At 39.2% G+C, this 19147-nt stretch overlaps 1 protein-coding gene across 8 annotated transcripts in view; it reads left to right on the forward strand.

Annotated features, from left to right (window-relative positions):
• DLG2 (discs large MAGUK scaffold protein 2) overlaps window positions 1-19147 on the forward strand; it is a gene marked incomplete at both ends in the record, with an annotated part of 992680 nt that overhangs the window by 905755 nt on the left and 67778 nt on the right. For 6 of the 8 annotated variants that reach the window (XM_082277305.1, XM_082277307.1, XM_082277308.1 and 3 more), the window contains one exon: window positions 3254-3368. In XM_082277305.1, coding sequence (XP_082133431.1) covers window positions 3254-3368 — 115 coding nt within the window. Of the gene's footprint in view, window positions 1-3253; window positions 3369-19147 lie in introns of those variants that run through there. The other 2 variants (XM_082277311.1, XM_082277312.1) reach the window with 1 other exon arrangement.

Consider the following 19147-nt stretch of genomic DNA (forward strand, 5'->3'; position numbering starts at 1 on the left):
TTAACTGTATTTTTTGTCAGTATGTCACAACCTCAGTGTCCTTTTAATTGAGTAGGAGCCTTGAAAGTGTGTTATTTAGATTCAGTGCTGAATTTGAAGGAAGCATGAAGTGCTTTACTGGACTTTAGCACTGTCCCTATTCACACCTAACAAATGCAAAACTATTAGGAAACAGCTCCCGTCGAATGATCCAACCTACAAAGAAGTGTTAAGGAAAAAGGACACTTTCCCAGTAGGCAGAACCACCACAGCAGTTCTGATGGCAGAGCATCACTCTTTATTTTTCTGTTCACATTTCAAATGTAGCTGTCACTGTAGCATCTAGGAATCAGTAGAAGAACTAGGAGGACTGAGATTAAAGATATTGATCTGAGCTGAGTTAAATACTGCCTGCATTGATGGACATGCAATTTTTGGTCCAGGCATTTGCCAGGAGAAAGGGACAAGTGTACATTTCAGTATTTTTTACACAAAAATGTGAAGGTACAGTAGGAAAATACAGTCCCATAAATTTGTTTTTTTTCAAATTATCGATGAGTTTAAATCTAGAGGAAAAAAACATCTCAAGAAACAAAGTAACAGAATATCATTAGTACTTCAGTAATTTTTTAGGTCAAGCAGAGAGGAGGACCTTGAACCTTGAGCTTACATCACACACTTATTAGAAAATTTTTAATATGTCTTGTGGTTTCGAGAGATCTCCCAGAAAGAGAGAGATTCTTGAATTCAGAATAAGTTTACAGTCAGTTAAAAATGGTTAAATTACAAGTGTGCTCTAAAGTCAGAACACAAGCAATAATATCATCATCTGACCAAACTGTAGTCATTTGAGTATCTGATGTTCAAGTTGCAAATAGCTGGATGCTGTGCTAGAGAAAATCAGAGTTTCAGTCCTCTCTTCTCACTCTCCAGATTGGTGTCTAAATCTGGGAGTTACTCCCACACCTTACATACAGAGTCAGCCTGGGATGTGGATGCTTATTAAAGGGAAAGTTGCTCTGCTGTAGATCATTCATATCTTTGGCATTGCCCAGATGTAAAACATTAAAGAAGATGAATTACACTGTATGTTTACTGTCTTCTTAAGTGTATCCACCATAACTGAAAGAGAGCTAGTAACAACCCTTACAGTTGTAATATTCTATCTGTTTGTGTAGGCCTGATGTTGTATGAGGAAGAGAAACGCAAGATCTGGTCCTTAAGATCACCTTTCCTATTTGCCAAGAAGAAATGTTAGATTCGTTGTAATGAAATATAAGCTAAACAAAGCTTTGCTCAGAAGATGATTATTTACTAAATAAATTCTAAAGCAGGGGATTAGAACAAATATGACTCACATAGAGCAAGCTTAAATCCTGCACTGAGGTAAACCCTGCACAATTCAACTCCACTTAAAAAAACCCATCAGTTTGCAGGAGCCTTAGATCCACTGAGAATTTGTGCTTTTAAATCTCTAAGTTTAAAGATGCACTCTGGGTGAAAGAAATGAGCAAGAAACAAGCTGTAGAATAAATCTAAAATACAGTCTGCATGTAGGAGTTTCTCTTCTCCTGACATACAGAATTTCAGTTGCAGTCAGTGAAGTCATAGGTATGTGGGAAGACTGAATAGTCATACCACAGCAGTGGTTCCCAACTGACGAGCAAAGTAGCCACTGTCACTTAACAGACTGAGTAGGTAATGCCAAGGAGGCTCAGTGGAAAGGGAGGCAAAATGTGTCAAGAGAGAAGGAGGGGAAAAACCCAAACACAAAACCCCAAATCAAACCACTCTGCTAAGCCAGCTTGAAGGTGGCTAGTGTCTATGCAAAATGGCAGATCTTGTAAAGGTCAGGTGTTATTACCCAATGAAAATGTAGAGTGCACTGAATAAAATGAATTAGTTGTTGCAAAGCATCTAGACGTTCTGGGAAGTGAGCCAGTAGGAACAGCAAATGATCAAACAAAAATAATGCTGAGTTCTTCTAGGAGAAAATGTGAATGTTGCTGTCTTACAGCATTTTCATGTAGCTCAAACAGCAACAAACAAGATGCAGACCAAGGGGTTATAAATGCTCTGTAAAGATTTATTTGCTTAAGCTGGGACATGGTGTGATCTGGTGGGATGTACCTCCATCCTTTAAGGGAGGAAACCTTGTGTGCTGGTTCCACTTCTGCTTTAGCATTGCTGTGGGGAAAGGGACCCTTCTTTTGAAGGCATCAGTGAAATAAAACATTGAGGTGCAGGGAACATCATCTTCTCTTTGCTGGCATCAGTCTGCAACATCTTACTCTTTTAAGTGTCACTGACTCACTGAAATGTATTTTGCACACCCCCTCAGCTTAGTCTTATAGCTCACATCAGTAGATTCCCCTGCTTTAGGTTGAATTGTGGCTCTCTGTGCTGCCGGAGGTTCTCAGTTTCAAGGAATTAGAGCTTGTCTCCAAATTCTCAACCTCTGTTCTTGCAAACCAAACTTGTGGGTCACACAGTGAACAAGGGGAACATGGCAGCTGGAGGGACAATTGACAAGGCTGTGTTCTGTCAGAGAGGAGTCTCACCAAATGATACGGCTCTGGTTTATGCCATGTTGCTGGGCACATTTTGCAGAGCTACCAGTAGAACTGTGGAGGTGAACAGGGTGGGGGGGATAGTTCTGTGCTGCTGTTATGCAGGTGAGGTTTGGAGTTTCTGGGATCACCCACCCTAAGACCAAGATATGGTTCCACCTATTTAAAATGAACAGAGCCCAAGCCTCAGTGGGCAGAGTAAATAAGGTGGCTGATGGCTCATACAATGATTTGCCAGCTGCTTTGGGGATAATTGGACTTGGAAATATCTCCTTCATTTTGACGGGATTTTACAGTAATTTCTTGACTCATTAGTAACTTTAGTGCACCGTCCCACTGACCCTAACAAGGAATTGGAAGGAGGAACGATACAGTGCAAAACTGCTTTCAACATCCTTCCCACAGACTGAGAGATACTTGTTAACACACTTTAAACCTCCTTTCCTTTCCTGAAACTGCAGGACCGTGGGTGTAGATATCTGATTCCTCACCTAGTTGGTGTTGAAATATTCAGGTACCACAATAAAAAGGGCATATATTTACCTAAGATAATACATTAATGCAAGGTTCTATGAGACCTCAATTTTCAAGACATGCCTTACACTCATTAATTTAACGTTAATTTGCATTTAGCAGCCCTAATGATTATATAGGTCAAGAAAACTAAAATATCTTTGTTCTCTGGGGTTTTCTTATCTCCTTAGAGTACGCTCGATTTGAGGCAAAAATCCATGACCTGCGTGAGCAGATGATGAATCACAGCATGAGTTCTGGGTCTGGCTCCCTGAGGACTAATCAGAAGAGGTCACTGTATGTCAGGTAAGCAGGAAGAGTCTTCTCCTGGGAATATGTCACCAGCTACTCTGTCTATGCCTGATGTGTGTTGTTGGTTTGGCAACATAGGAAAGAAGTCTGAGGAACTGCCTTGAAACAATCTGAGAAATGCATCCATCTTACAAGCACAGCATCATTAATGAGAAAATGGATAAAAGTCCTATTTGCCCTATTTGACCATTTAGAGTAATTTGCAAAGACCATTATACTTTTATAGTGATTTGGGTTTATGAGATTTCTTAGCTCTGTCAGTATCTGAGATGGATATTGTGGAGTATTTCCTTCCGTGTGAGGTCTTGCCCAGACATGGAAAGAGTGTTCTCAGAAAGAGCACCTTTTTGCCAAAACGTTTTTCTTGCAAAACACGAACTCTTATAGCTATTCTAAATGCATGGCAATCTGCTGCTATCCCCTTGTGTATGTTTACCCTTCTAGCAGTCTATGCTGCAAAGAGTTTGCCATCTACCTAGCAAGATCAAATGTGCAGATGAGATGGCAAACAAGCTGCTGTCCATAAAGTAAATGAGGTAGTGAATAACAAAGGAATTACCTTTGTAATTTACTGTGAGCAGTGGCTGTAGTTTCACTTTGACTCTGCGAGTCTCTTGCTGGACTGGGTGTTGCCCAATTGCCCCAGCAAAATTCTCGCTGTCACTCACCCCTTTTGGGACTCATGGAGACTATGGGACTCTGTCAAATATTTTAATAATCTTAATAATTATGCTTCTCTAGGCTTTCATTTTCACTCTCCCCTTTGTCCCCTCCATCCTCCCCATGCTCAGCATATAATTTGAAATTCCTGACAATCACGAAGTAGAGGGAAGCAATTTGTCAGCCTCTAGGCAGTGATAATTATTCACAGGGGAACTAATTCAGGTGATAACATTGCAGAGATCCAATTAAGGCTAAATTCTACATTTTGTCATTATGCTCTCAGTGTGAAGGAGTAAGGTAGCAGAGAAGGAAGGGAAAACTAAAATGTTAGCATGAAGGGTCTTATTCTAATGGGCAACAACCACATGAAGCACTAATTGGTACTGCTGTCAGAAGGAGCAATGACTGAAGGGATATGGATCACTCTTACCAGTGATGTTGCTGTTGGGCAAGGTCAGATTAGAAGTGTTGAAGTTTTCAATGCATCTCTAGCCTTCTCTGACCTGAAGTAAGTTTTTTTCCAGACCAAACAGAGTGACTTTTTTGTCAAGAGCTTTAGTCAGCTCCCTGAATTTGCATTTTATGAAAAGCCACAATTGTGTGTGTAAGGATGCAGAGATCCAAGCTTTCTTTCTCAAGGTGAGCTACGAACCCAAAATGTGGGGAGTAATGGTGCGAGAAGTCCAAGCCAGCAACTGCAGGTTAATTGAGGTGTACACATAAAGGGCTAACGCTGGGTCCTGAACACCTTACTGCAGTTTGAACTGCAACAAAGCTTGATCGCCCCAGTGCGAGCACTGACCTGGTAAGCTCTGCTGAGAGCTGCAGCTTATTAACCTGCACTCTGAGCGAAGCTGAGATGTCTGTGCTGCATCTGGACGAGCCTAGCTCTTCTGTACAGTATTTCTCTGTGTGCACTGATGAGCCTGGTTTTCTGCTAGTTCATGAATTCTGGCTGTGGTCTGTCTCACTAAGCTGCTATGCCCTGGTGCTTCACTGCAGGAGCCTTTGATGTCTTAGCTGCTTATCTAAATGGCACTTCCCAAACCACAAATGCAAAACCTGTTCTTTTATTCCAGAATCATTGTAACAAATGCCCCAAACCTCTGAAGCAGAAAACCACAAAAGCCTCAGTCACTTTTGTTAGCATTTACTTTTTTCACTCAAAACCACACAATTGGCTGTGTCCATGTCTGAGCAGCCTGTTTGAGAGGCTCTGTATCCTACATATTGCCATAACGTGTTTGTAGTACAGTAGCACCTGCAGCCTTATGACCTGTCACTGTTGGTTCAGTTCACATACACTAATTACAAAGGTAGCTTATGTTTATGTTAGGCACTAAGGAAAAATAAATGTGGGCTCAGAAATGTATTTGTTTTCAGAGATGAAAATTTTCTCTTTATGGATACTCTTTACTGGCAGGGCCCATGTGAAAAGCTAGGATCTAGCATTTGGTTTCTATTTTTACAACTCAGGACATTTCTGTTTCAATGGATTATTTTAGTAAGCATGTGCAAGAGAGCTAGAGGCAAATGACCATATGTTGTTGTAAATCTCTAGCTGTAATGCCAAGTTTATGATTCAAGTTTGCTGTTTTCCTTTCTTTGGGATGTAGTGATTTTGCTGTCCTTCACTGAGTACGGCAAGCATGATTATTTTTTAGGCAGAAAGCTGAATTGAAGCAAATCACTATATTCTAGGCAACACCAGGAAATAAATTAAGATCCAGATAGGTTGTAATAATTGAAAATAAGTGTCATTACCTGCTCATAGAAAAGCCAGCAAAAGAGGGTGAGAAAAAATAAAGCTACAGTTATGCCAGTGTATGTGGGGTTCATTTGATACAAGGTTTTCTTTACCTTACAGTCTGTGATTTCCTCATCCAGCCCCTACTAAAAAAGCAAAGCATTGAGATATGTGAAAGAAGCTATATTAAATTAAGTGAGGCAAAATGTAATATGGGGTTAAAGGGTTGAATGTAGAACTAAAAGTAGGTGGCTCAAAGCAGTTAAAAGTCTCACTTCAGGAGTGTACAACACAGGAAAGAGATCAACAATTATTTGTTCAGAGAAACTGTGTAGCTCTTTGGCATGAGATCCTTTATCTCTGCATACTCTGGTGTTTCAGTTTTGTATTATTTTTTCTTTCTTTATCCTAGTCTGTCTCTCTGACACCTCCTGGAATATTTCCCACAAATTTCCTGATTTTTTTTTTTTTTTCAGTACTACCTGGTCCTTTTGTATCACAGATCGTGTATCTCTTTTTCAGATGTCATGAGAGAGTCCACAACACTAAAGGCAAAGTATGAGACTCTGGGGGACAATGGAGCAGTAGGAAATGCTTTTAATCCTTTTAGGAGCCTACAAATTCTTTGTCACTAAATCTGTTGAGGAAAAGAAATGCAAAAAGAAATGCAGAAAGTGAGAGAATAGATAGCAAACGTAGAAAATGTTATTATTCATGCTTTATTTGGTGGTGAAAGTGAATGACTTTAAATTGAATTCACTAACTGCAATGGTAGGCTAAAAAAAATCTGCTGTTATCATTTTTAAGTCATTGGAATTCAGTCATCAGCTCATGATCAACAAGGAGAGTAAACAAACCCATCACCAGCTAGATGTTGTGCTATATACACACATAGCAGGGTCTTATGCAAATTCATATCTTCCTTTTTGTCTTTTCAGCTCAAGATTTTAAAATCTGCTCTTGTAAGATATATGTATTTGCTTGTCTTGAAATAAATACGCACTTTACTTTGTCCTTCTTGGTCCATATCAATAGTCAATTTTTTTAGGCTACATATGGTTACTGTTGCTACTCTTAGGAAGTGCCAGATCATGTTATTTAACTCACAGGCTATGGAACATGACAGGCTTTTGAAGAGTTAAGCATCAGAGAAGTACAGTCCTTTAAAACATTTGTTGAATTGGAGCAGCCACTGAAACTTTAACTTTCAAGCTTTGAAGGAAACTGAGAGCTTGAGTGGCTTTCCTGTTGTTTTACTAGATTATTCCTGAGCTTAAAATACTTGTGTTAGATTGCTGAGGAGAAGAGTAGCCACTTCAGTAATTGCCACAATACATGCAAAGAAAAGGTCTTCAGGAATTATCTGGCATCCAAAACTGCTGTCTTAGAGTCTGGTTTTGGTTTACAGATGAAAATTAGTGAGATACACTTAGAATAAACAGTCACTGCACCATTTAAGCTTTATTCAAACCAGACAACTTCTGAAACAATGTTTGTGTTTAAAAAATCCAGTTGTCTAAAGCCACAACCAGGCTCAGTGGAGGTTTATCACTGTGCAGAAATAATTCAAAAGCTTCACACCCCCCAGCCCTTTCACCGTCACTTCTCTGTTTAAAATCTGTTCAGTGCTGTCAGTGACCAGACATGATTTCACCTCCTCAGGGCTCCTTGTTGCCATCTATGAAGGGACTGGTTGATCATACTGAAATGCAGCTATTTCAGCTTCAGCACTACTTTCAAATATATCGGTACAAAATGAATGGTACAGCTGGCTGTAAGTGTGGGGATGGAAATCAGGGCTGGGGCAGGACTGCAGTGTCAGGAGTGGTTCTGAAGCTGCCTCTCCACTGTGCAGGAAGAGCACTACAGTGGGAAGGGCTCTTCCCAATAAGTTGAAGAAGCTTACGATCAACCTTTTTATTTCCAGTCCATGTTGCACTATTTATAAAAAATGTGCACGATGCAAAGGGGTGTCCCTTAGTCCACTACATTTTTGTCTTCTTCTGACTGGAATTAGTGCTAAGCATTTCATAGCTGTGATAGATATGGGCCATACAAACACACAGTATTATGTGATAAAAATGTGTGTGTTCTGGTTCATTTTTTATTGAGCCATGAGGAAGAATCTGGAGATTTGCCATCACAACTTAGCATCAGCAAAGGGAAGTCAAAGCTGAGGTACTTTGGGTGGTTTACTCTCATTCCCAGCACAATGGATTCTCCAATAGGTATTAAACAGCTTTATACAAATTTCCTGAACTTAGGAATTAGCATGTTGCCATATCATAGATTCATAGATGGTTTGGGTTAGAAGTGACCTTAAACATCACCTGGTTTCAAACCCCTGCCATGGGCAGGGACATCTTCTGCTAGAGACTTTGATTTTCAACAGATCACAGAAATTCTCAGTTTTGAATTTTTCAGAGCTACAATTAAAATTCAGTAGAGGCAGTTTGTGAAGATTGAATCTGATATCCAGGGCTGGTTTTATGCAATGTCTGTTGCAAATACCATTCAGTCTTCCTGTCTTCTCTGGGGCAGTGAACCTCCACAGGCTAGTGAACATCAGGTCAAGGCTCCGTGGGCAGAATTCTCTTGGGAATCTGCACAGCCAGTTGCAAAGCAGTCTGAAATCCACCTGAGAAATGCAATTCGTGGAGACATCATGGTAGTGAAGCCTGAACACAGACTGGGTGATGGATAGCTCTAGTATGTAGGTCTGGAAGGATAAATGCCATGAAGAGGTAATTGCGCCAGGGGTTTCCAGAAGGAGGTACTGAGGAAACCAGAGAGAGCTATGAAAGTCATGATTAAATACTCATTACCAGGAGAGGGAATATTTTTTTGAGAGATGTATATGTGCGTGTGTATATATTATATATGTATAAAGAAAATCCAAATAGATACATTAGTGTTAATTACATGCTATATCTACATACACATTGCAAAAATCTTCACTTAAGCGAGTTGCCTAGTATCTCTCTTGAGTCAGTGGAGTGCACTTGGCACTTTCAGAGTACAATTCATGTCATCCAGAAGTAGACATCTAAAATTGCACAGGCAAATCATGCCCTAAAAATGTCTCTTTCTCACAGTTGAGTGGAAGGAGCCTCAGGTGATTAGCTGAGATGTAAACATCAATATTAGAGACACTTCAAGTTATGTGACCTGAATCCCACGCACACTGACAATCTTTCTGCTTTGCTCTCTCTCTCACACACACACACACGAGTGTTCATACGCTTATCTAGGAGCTGTAACATCAGGCTTCTGACTGTTTCTGTGCATTCTTCTGTGACATAGATTAGAAACACCCACAGCCTTGTTTAATTGGGCTGGTTTTTTGCCTGTATTCTTATTCCCCAGAATTCCTTCTGAATTCATTTGTCACTTTAGTTAGCGCTACTGAGGATCCACAGGCACTCAGTACATGGTCATCAAGCTGGATGAGTTTATGACTCCAGCATCTGGGAGCGTCCAAACTGTAGTTTCTTTCAGGTTTTGCAGCACTGTAGGCCAGTACAGATTTCTGGAGAGCAAATGTAAGTGAACTTGGCACCTAGACATTATTTTTTGTGTTTGTTTTAGTGAGGAAATAGCTACAGCGTACATAGCCATGCGTGTACTTTAATGGCATGATAGAACTATTAGAATTTCCTTTACTGAACAGTAAGTGGAGGAGAATGGAATTTTAGTACAGTTTTTTCACTTACCTCAGATTCCTGGGCAATTGAATGGTCCAAATTGTAGCACAGAATGGAAACATGCATTCAGAAAATGTGTCATAAATGGCATAATGCAGACATGTTTGGAAATGGCCAGATAGGTACACACACAAAAACTCAATTTGTGAAAGGGCTTATTGGACTTGAAATTCCTTTTCAGACTGGAAATGTTGGAATGTCACTCATTTCACATGTCCTGGTTAAGTAAGAGTTTCTGAATATTCAATTACTACTTTTTAACGGTTCTTTCTCTGAAAATAAGAATCTTTTCCAGATCCTCCTGGCACAAATATTCTCCTGGCTTCAGTGAGAGCTGCTCAGATTCAGAACCAAGGAAATAGTGTAAATCTTTATTTTTCAAAGCAAGGAGGGTCACTCTGTGTGCTTTAGAAACCTTTTCCCTGGGGGGACATTCAAGACCTGAACCACATCACTGAGTAACTGTTCACTCAGGTCTTCATTAATTATCAGAAACACTGAGGAACTGAGGAGGATGAGGTATTTGCTGGAATACGAGAACCACCTAATACAAAGGGAAATATGTAGTTGTTATTTATTGCATTGAATTTCATGTTTAGAGAAAAAGCATCTGGCTTACAGGACATGTGATTATCTGTAAAGTGAAAAAGGAAGATGAAACCAACTCTTGTCTTTGGCAAAGCAAATCTAATATTTTCTTACAAAATACATCCTGTTTATATGCTTAGAGGCATTTGCAAAAATTACCGTGCTCATCATTCTGCTGCTAATAACAGAGCAAATGAGAAATTAAAAATTTCAACTGAAAATTGAAGAACAGAGGATATCTGGAGAGAAACTGTTTTGTTGGGCTTTTTTTTAAGGTGGCCTCTTGGTGTCGGTGGGAACTGTGAGCATTTCACAGTTCTTTGTATTATGCCTGTGAAATTTTCACAGGTCCTTAGCTGAGGTGTCCTAAGACTCACAATGCTTGTGCCACTCTCAGCTGAAAGATGCATGTGAGAATTATTAATCGTGGACTACTCACAATTCAAAGGCCTTCAGGTTTATAGTTTGATGGCAGTCTGGTGCTAAAAAAATCCACCCTAAATTTGATGCTGTAAATACAACAAAATATGTCTCACCAATACCCTAGGACTGTGAAAATCGATATATTTGATATACAGTCAGTTGAAACTATTAGCCACCTCACAAGCAATTACACTTTTTGCTAACAGTCACTGCAATTCTTATTCATCTGATACTTTTTTGCAGTGTTGATACTAATGAACAGTTAAGGAAAAAATGATGTTTGTTTGCAATTCTTCATAATGTTTCACAGACAAAGACAAAGCAGTTAATGGAGAGTGAAAACTGAACATGTAAACACATCAGTCAAGCAGTCTCATCTCTGTGTCTGACACCAGCTCTCTCCTTCACATCTTCATGTTTATCATATCTGCTGCTCTTAGGTACCGGGTGTGTAATGAGTTCAGCCAATCCCTCCCAAAGACGGGGTGCAATGCATTGTTAGCTGCAGCATGAACCAACAGCTCAGCAAGCCTTTTATCAATGGGTGTTTCTCCAGCTGTGTCAAAAAGGGGCAAAAAGCAGATGTATTTCTATGTGGTTGTGGCTTTGCAAATCATTGACTAGTTTGTGTTCAAGATTATGAGCTACTGCACACTGTACTGAGCACTTGGAAGGATGGAGCCCCCTGTGAATCAACCCCAGCCTGCAGGAATCAGAGATAACACATTCTGCCTGAAGTTCAGAATAGAAAACAGAATACAAAGCAGCTCCTTTTCAAAGCCATTCTTGCCTAAGTTATCTTATCTCTATATTTTCAGTAAAACTTCTGCATATTTTAAAAACTGGCTCAGACCTGGAATCATGTTCTCAGTGCTGAATTACTAGTGCCTGGTGTGAAGCAGCTTTTCTATTAGCAACTTCAGTAGGCATAAATAGTACATACTTGTGGCCATTTTTCGTATTGTTCTGTTTCATAAGTTATTAAAATAATGTCTCAGAACAGGTAATGTGCTTGACGTGATGTCTGCTCTACAGAAGCAGCACACCTTTTTCTTTTCTTAAGTGATGCCTTAATATCTTTTCATTGCACACATATTGTGCTTTTCCATTCCCTAGAGGGACTGCCTGCTTTCTGCTTCAGAGACTAGAAAGTGTTAGCTTTCTATTATCAGCTAAGATAATATCCAAACCAGAAGATGATGAGGATGAAGATCCTGGCCTTATGTGGGAGTAGGATTTGTTTGAAATTTTTATAACCCAAGATAGACACAGTTTCATCCTCATTTCTAAGCAGAAATCTGAACATGATCCATCAGTGCAGGGTGGGGACAGGAGAGTGAAGATAAACTGTCTGTGGCTTAAAATGGCTGAAAGTGAGTCAGCAAAACATGCATTTAAGCGGTGTCTGTTCTCTGTGAAATAGCAGTCTGATCCAACAAGTAGTTGCTTATGATGTTTCCATGTCAACAGCTATAATAGGACACCATCAGTTTATGCTGCTCTCAACTGGAAAAGTACAAGCCAGTAGCTTAGAGCGTGAACATAGAGAGGAGAGCCTATTGAAATAAAAGCTTGTGTGAGTACAGTCAAAGTTGGAAACCTTAATATGTGCACTGGCACACAGCACAGTGGCTAATGTGAGAGAAAGAAGATGCTTGGCCCTATTGAAGAGTTTTCTACCTGAAATCTTATACAGAGAAGTCATAAAGCCACTGTAGAACAGGCTCTCCAAATCGGCTGTGTTGAAACAAAGCTGAGAAAAGTGTGAAACAGGACATTACACTGCTGAAAAAAGTAGTGGGAATCTGCATACAAAATTGCTTTCAATAAAGACAAATGAGGAGCATCTTTGGTCTCACTGCAAGGAAGTCCATCTGTGGAGAGGGAGCCCAGCCGAGTTAAGTGATGAGGCTAAGTGGGACCAGTAGTCTTTTCTGACCCTTTTACTTCTCATTAGAAATAGAAATTACTGTAATAATGCTATGGTGGGCCTGGGAGGATCTGGGGAATTGCCTACCTGAATTGGGGATCATAAGGAGTTCCTCAGGAACTCCATTTGGTCATTCACTGCCACCCCATTCTTGTAACAGGAAAAAAAGTACTAATCAGGTCCTCCCAGGCTTCACTGACATCCTGTTGAGTAAACCCTGCTTTAGATGCAGCTGCTTTACTATTTCTGCTGTGAGTGGTGCTTGTGTGGCACTGGTTGATACTTAAAGGTGGTGTCCAAGGTGACCCAGCTCAGCATGCCAGCCCCAGCAGGTCTTGCACTACTTGCCCCATTTCTGTCCCTCTTGTATACCAGTGTTGACAAGTTGGATTTGATCCTCTCTGAATGTGCCTCATATTCAGTAAAAAATTATTTGAGATTAACACATCTCTCTGTGTGTTATATATATGTGTGTGTGTACATCTGCATTCTGTCGTGTCTCTGACTTCATCTCTTGTGAAGATTCTGATTATGTGTGGCTCATTCTTCTCTTCAAACTTCCTGCACTAATTGCTTTATCTACTAATGTAGCAAATAAGACTATCAGAGTTATCTGGTGAAGAGTTTACCAGATGTTCCTCACCAAATAGGAATTATAATAATTAAACATTCACCCACTTTCCATAGATTCTATTTCTTATGCTTTTTAATTTACCTTGAAGGTAACCACATTCCTTCACCCAATATATTGGGCTGCCACAATCATCAACACACCTGCTTAGCACAGCATAATATCTACTCCTGTACAAAGCCCTGCCCACAGAGAAGGCAATAACACGTTGCTATTTCTGCTCCTGCATCTTCCTGCAAGTTGTTTAAAAGGGTCCTGGCATAGTGGGCAGCAGCTGAAAGCTTTGGGAAAAAATTAGGGCAGAAAAAGTTACTTAACAATATAGAAGGATTTGGGGTTTTTATAACCTCATATTTCTAACCACTTAGATTTTAGTTATGTCAGGTTGGAATAGTTTTTACCTTAGTGTGCTACTAACGATACCTGTCCTTCCCATTTCCAGAAAGTATCAATATTTATTGCACTCTGGGAGATGGAAAGATCTGTAACCTTTTTCTTTTAAAAAACACTATCTCTGCAGACAGGCTTTTCCCTCTTGATGTCCTTGAGACGTTTTAGAGTCCAGGTAGAGGCTGCAGATATCCACTGTAGTAATTACTCCTTTCAGCAGAGACTGTAAGACAATTTGGAGAGAAAAGGATCATAGGTTACCAATGACAAGATGAAAGCACAGCCTAATGGCCATCAAGCAGTATTTTGCCACTTTCTTGCAGATGGTTTAAGATTCAAAGCCGTATTTCAGTCCTTTCCACTGTTCCCATCTGTACCCAGCCAGTACGACTTTGTCATGTTCCATTTTCCTGAAAACACTTCAGGAGCTACTCTTGTAAAAGAAGTAGAGCTTAGGTTTGAAAAATGTCTATGGTTTCTTCATGTATTTATGGACAAGGAAACAGGTTTCTTTGTGAACCCTTCTTGAAAATAGATTGAGACTAGACAGTATCAAAATCATTTTCAGAAGCACTGCAGGAAACAAGGTAGAAGCAGTGTTTCTAACAGGGTTTGCAGATTCCAAATGCAATTGCCCTCTCAGTATAAGCATTGAAAGTTATTTTTCCTTTCCTACACTGGCTGGCAGAGCACTGCCACGTCCATGGAGAGCTGTTGTGACAAGAATGATCTGCTGCAGGGAGAAGCTGTGGATGTAATGTCCCGAGAGATACCCTGGAAAGTAGATTTGATGTCAGAGTCACTGTGCCCAGTGTTTCATCGAGACATGACATTACAGACACATTTTTATGACATCCACTTGTTCCTAATTTAATAGCAAATTTATCACATTATATTGTTTAGGGCACTGGTGTCTGGTCCTGATTTCATACCTGGTCTTCTTTACAGAAAAAGGGATGAGCTACAGGAACATTGTCAAGGTCAGAGCTAGGTTCCTAAAGCATCTTCTGGAGTTATGAGTTACGGCATGACTTCAGTCCATGGCACTTCTTCAGATCTGATTTACACAGGTTTCATTCTGCTTCAGTTAACCCTACCTATACTGCAATTAAGGTCTTTACTCAGCCTTTACTCTGGTTTCAAGCCAGAATCATGAGATGTTCCAGGAGTAAAAATAAGAATTCCTCTTTCATCGTTGATATTTACATGTGGATTCATCTTGAAAGTCTTGTGAACTTTAGCAGATCTTTCAGCAAAACTGAACTGGACGTAAATTTTCTTGATAAGTCTTTGATAATCTCTTCATCTACTTATACTTTAATAATTAATTAGAACATCAGTAAGAACAAAATATGAATTAATAGATGTGGACCATGAGACACTTCATATCAATTTCTGTGTTGGGCTTACTATCTGGCCAAATCTAGTGGTTACTGCTAGAAGATGATGGCTCAATTTGCAGTCCACAGCTCACCGCATCTCCTGCTGCAGGTCCAATAACCACAGATTATTAATATTAACTCCCATGAAAAACAGATATGACACCTGGCAGCAAGGTGAGTTTCACTGGTTTAGTGGTAAATAACTATTCTTTCCTGTAGATTTGATCTCATTCATCAAATGCCTAATAATTTCTTTCAATATTTGAATCATATGCTGTCTTTCTGCACAGGCTAAGAAGTATGACCTTTTATTATAGCTACTGTGTTAGTAAAGTCATCTTTTTTTAATTGATGGTTTCAGGATTGTAGTTTACTTTAATTTGTATTATTGCTCGATGTTAAAATGCATAATATGTTTAAACAATATATGATTAGAAATACAGGGTTTTCTTTTAAGTGTCCTCAGTGATCAATTTATCTGCCTTTGTCTGTCTGCTGCACCACCAGTAGATAGTCATTCATTTAGAAATACATACATATAGGTTTCCTTCAAGAATATCAAAACAATTTTAAAATTTGGATAAAATTCAACAGATAATTTTGCCTTTAATGAGGATTGCAACAGCTTTGGCTGTAAGAAGTCTGGAGAAAAAGATTGTAAAATAAATAATCAACAGACAGGATGTTTTTCTTACTGAAAATATGAAAGAATAGGCAAATTGACTGAATTAATGACTTGAAAATTATCCAGCGTAATGCAAGGATCATGGCTGAATTTAGCCTGTAGAAAATGGGGTTGTTTTCCTCTCAATAAAGTATGAAAGTGTTGTATGGTAGATGGATTTTCAGCTACTTTAGTTTTAATTTCTCTGTATTGCCATCCTAAGGACATCAGGCTTGGACAGACATAAGAATATATTCCCTTCTAATGTGGACAGTGTGCAGAAGGATTAAAGTTTCCTCTCCCTAAACTTCTTACTTGCTATAATTTCCTTGCTTCGGTGCAGCAGCTCTAATTTGCATTAAGATGAGGAAAGGAAAATCCCTACTTTGTTTGTTGGCATTTGAGTTTTTAGGAAAGGACACTTGAATTATAATCAGATTTCAGTGCTGCTTTTTTAGGAAATTTTATAAAATATTAAGCTGCTGCAGTTGTACTTTTAGTGTTCCATCTATCGAAATGCACTACCTACCCCAGCAGGTTACACAAAAGATTTGCACTCATTTTTCTGCTTGCCTTGAGTTCTAAATATATTCCAGAGCAACTGGGGACATGAGTTTGAAAGGTAATTTTGTTGTCTTTTGGAAGAGCAGATAGATAGGTATATGAAATATGGGAAATACTCTAAATTTATTTATTAAATATTCCATAATAATTATGTCTTCTACAAAATCAGTAAACCCCATCTGCATTCAATATAGCCAGTAATGTGGCATGAATTGAGGAGTCATACACTGCCATAGCTCAGACAAAAATCTTAGTGATAGCAGGAATTTACTCCAAGTTACTGTTTAGAAGATCTCTGCCTGTTAAAAGCACACAAAGAATTTTCCATCCTATCCGAGCTCTTTCTCCAGGAAGATAAGTGGTATCATGCTGGAATTGAGTAGCTCAGATTCTCCCTTGATTTAGGACCTAAAGATACACAGTTATATTGTTAAAGAGATATTAGGTGATGCTGGAGCACTACAATGAGCTGTTTGTTCCATTTAGGACACCCAATTGCAGTTATTGGAGATAAAGAGATTTTTAATAAGTCATCTCAGGCTATTTAAGTCACCTAGCTCTGAAGAGTCTGACATCAAATTGTTGAGATTTCTGAATTTGAAGTGTGAAAGAGGTTGGGGTTTTTCTATTGCAGCCCAGATGGAAGTTTTTCTAATGGGATCAGAGGAGTACATCTAATGCTTCAGTTTCGGGTCAGTATCACTGAGGCTCTGGTTGTACTTTTATGATGTGTCATAAACAAGAAAACCTCAACAGGTTTAAGAAAAGGATGATCCAGTCTCTCTCTCCCCCTGACTTCTGACATATTATTAAGGTACTGGAACAAAAAGCATGAGGAAAACCCCATTGACAACAAATGACTGTATCCATTCCTTTAAAAGCACGACATGTACCTGGCCTTCTGTCCATTTCTGCTATGAGAGGCAGAAGAAAAAAAAGGTAAATCTATGGTGTTTTCAGTGCTGTTACTTCTCTGCAGAGCTGTAGCTTTTTAAGTAAAGGACTTAGTCTTTTCAGTCAGCAAAAAGGGAATATTTCTTGTAATTGTGTCTTTATTACGTACCAAAAAGACTATACCCACAAGAGAGGTTCAGGAAGACAGCATGTATGCTCTCTTAGAGTATTGCTAAAAAGTAGACCTGCTGACATTTAGGTCAAATACTTCAATAAGATTCTCTCTGAGTGATCTTTATACCAGAAACTTTGCAATACTCAAAATATTCACTGAGAGTGAAACACTGGATATGTTTTTCGTGTTGTGTTTTTCCTCTGATCACACCGGTAATAGGACTACGGGTGGTAAAGAACATTTTAAAAAATCAGCTCTGCAGACTGTTCTTGGAAGAATGAAGTACCAACAGAAGTAATTTAGTGTCATTAGATCTGGAGAAGTGCTTGCATGAAAATATAAATACTTTTTAAATAATCATGGTAGGCTGGGACTTCAAGACTGTGAATTATTTTCCCAATATATATTATATTACCAATTATTTTGGGAATAATCATCCCCAATTACAAGAATAATTGAAACTTTGAGATTATTAGCTGATTTTAGAATTTATTTTCTGTTTTCTTAGCATTTTTCACTGATGAAAAGAGTCATCCACCATCAAGGCTAAGGTTTCCTCTACCAATATTTTGCCTGACATAGACTTCCCTAATGGATGATTAATGGGAAATTTGCCTTGGTAGAATAAAAAATGAGATGTTTATAGTTTTGGGTTGCTGTGCAACGATGCTCTGTAGAAGGGGGCTGTTCTTTACATTTCCTGAAGGCCTATTGAATTGTACCTCATGCTTTTTTGGAGGGAGAGCATTTACAGTTTAACTCCGTTAAGCTGCATTTGCAGCTTAAAATTACAATAATCTAATAGAATCATAGAAAATTTTGGGTTGGAAGGGACCTTAAAGACCATCTATAAATTCCATCCCCCTGCCATAGGCAGGGACGCCTTCCACTAGACCAGGGTGCTTAAAGCTTTGGCTTTCCCAAAACCAACCCTTACCTGCTTAGGCAAGGTTTCTGAATTCCTCCTGTGAGCTGTCCCTGTATCCGCCCCTGTGTACTGCACGGTGTGTCAGTGATCAAGCATCTCACAGCAGTATCTGCCCAGTAGATCAAATTCTTTTAAAAGTTCAAGTTGCATCTTTCCTTCATTCATGTTTTATCTGTTCTCTGTACATTAAATCACAGAATCAGTAAGGTTGGAAAAGATCTCTAAGATCATTCTGTCCAACCATTAAACCAGCACTGCCAGGTCCACCACTAAGCCATGTCCCTGAGCACCACATCTACACAGTTGGTGAATTCTTGCAGGGACAGTGATTCCACAATTTCCCTCTTCTGCAAGACAGTTCCGTTGTGCCTTTTTTTATGCTCTAATTGGTTAGCATACATTAAATATACATGTAAGATGAAATTATTAACATCACTCTGTTCTGTTCTTGCTCTACTCATCTCTTTAATGTTGTATTTGGATAGTTCCAGGTCTCCACATGCTTCTCCACAGTATACTGCAGGTACCTTGGGGAAATTTCCATTATGTTCTTTGATGGACTATGGGCAGCTTGTTAGTTAATCCATTATCTACGTCCTCATCAGTCACACTTTTCAGGTCTTTATTCCTTCAGTGGCACAACTATAGTCATTACATTTCACATCTTTCAACCCTTCACAGCCATGCTTTTGTGTCTGTCTGGCACTCAGAGTGAAGGGCACAAGATTTTGGCTGTGTAGGACACGGGCTGAAATGCACAAACCTAGAGGATGTTCACTGTGATTGTAGTCACAGAAATCTATTATTTGGGGGGGTGAGTGAGAAGCAAATTAGTGAGTTGCCACTGCTCAGTACTTGTTCCCTAGAGCAGAGTTTTGAAATAATAGTCCATCCCTTGATATACATTTCCACTCTTGCAGTCCCGTTGTGTGTTTTGAGTGAATTTTTCTAGATTAATTTGGATTCAGTTCTTTCTGCATTTCAGAAAGAATGGGATTACACTTCCCTAAAAGATTAGTCCATTCAGGTCATTGCATCAGTATGCAAATAAATGATAATTGAAAAAAATACACTTTTATCAGCGATGGAT

Source organism: Coloeus monedula (genome assembly GCF_965178545.1).
Source record: "Coloeus monedula genome assembly, chromosome: 3".
Classification (NCBI taxonomy): Eukaryota; Metazoa; Chordata; class Aves; order Passeriformes; family Corvidae; genus Coloeus; species Coloeus monedula.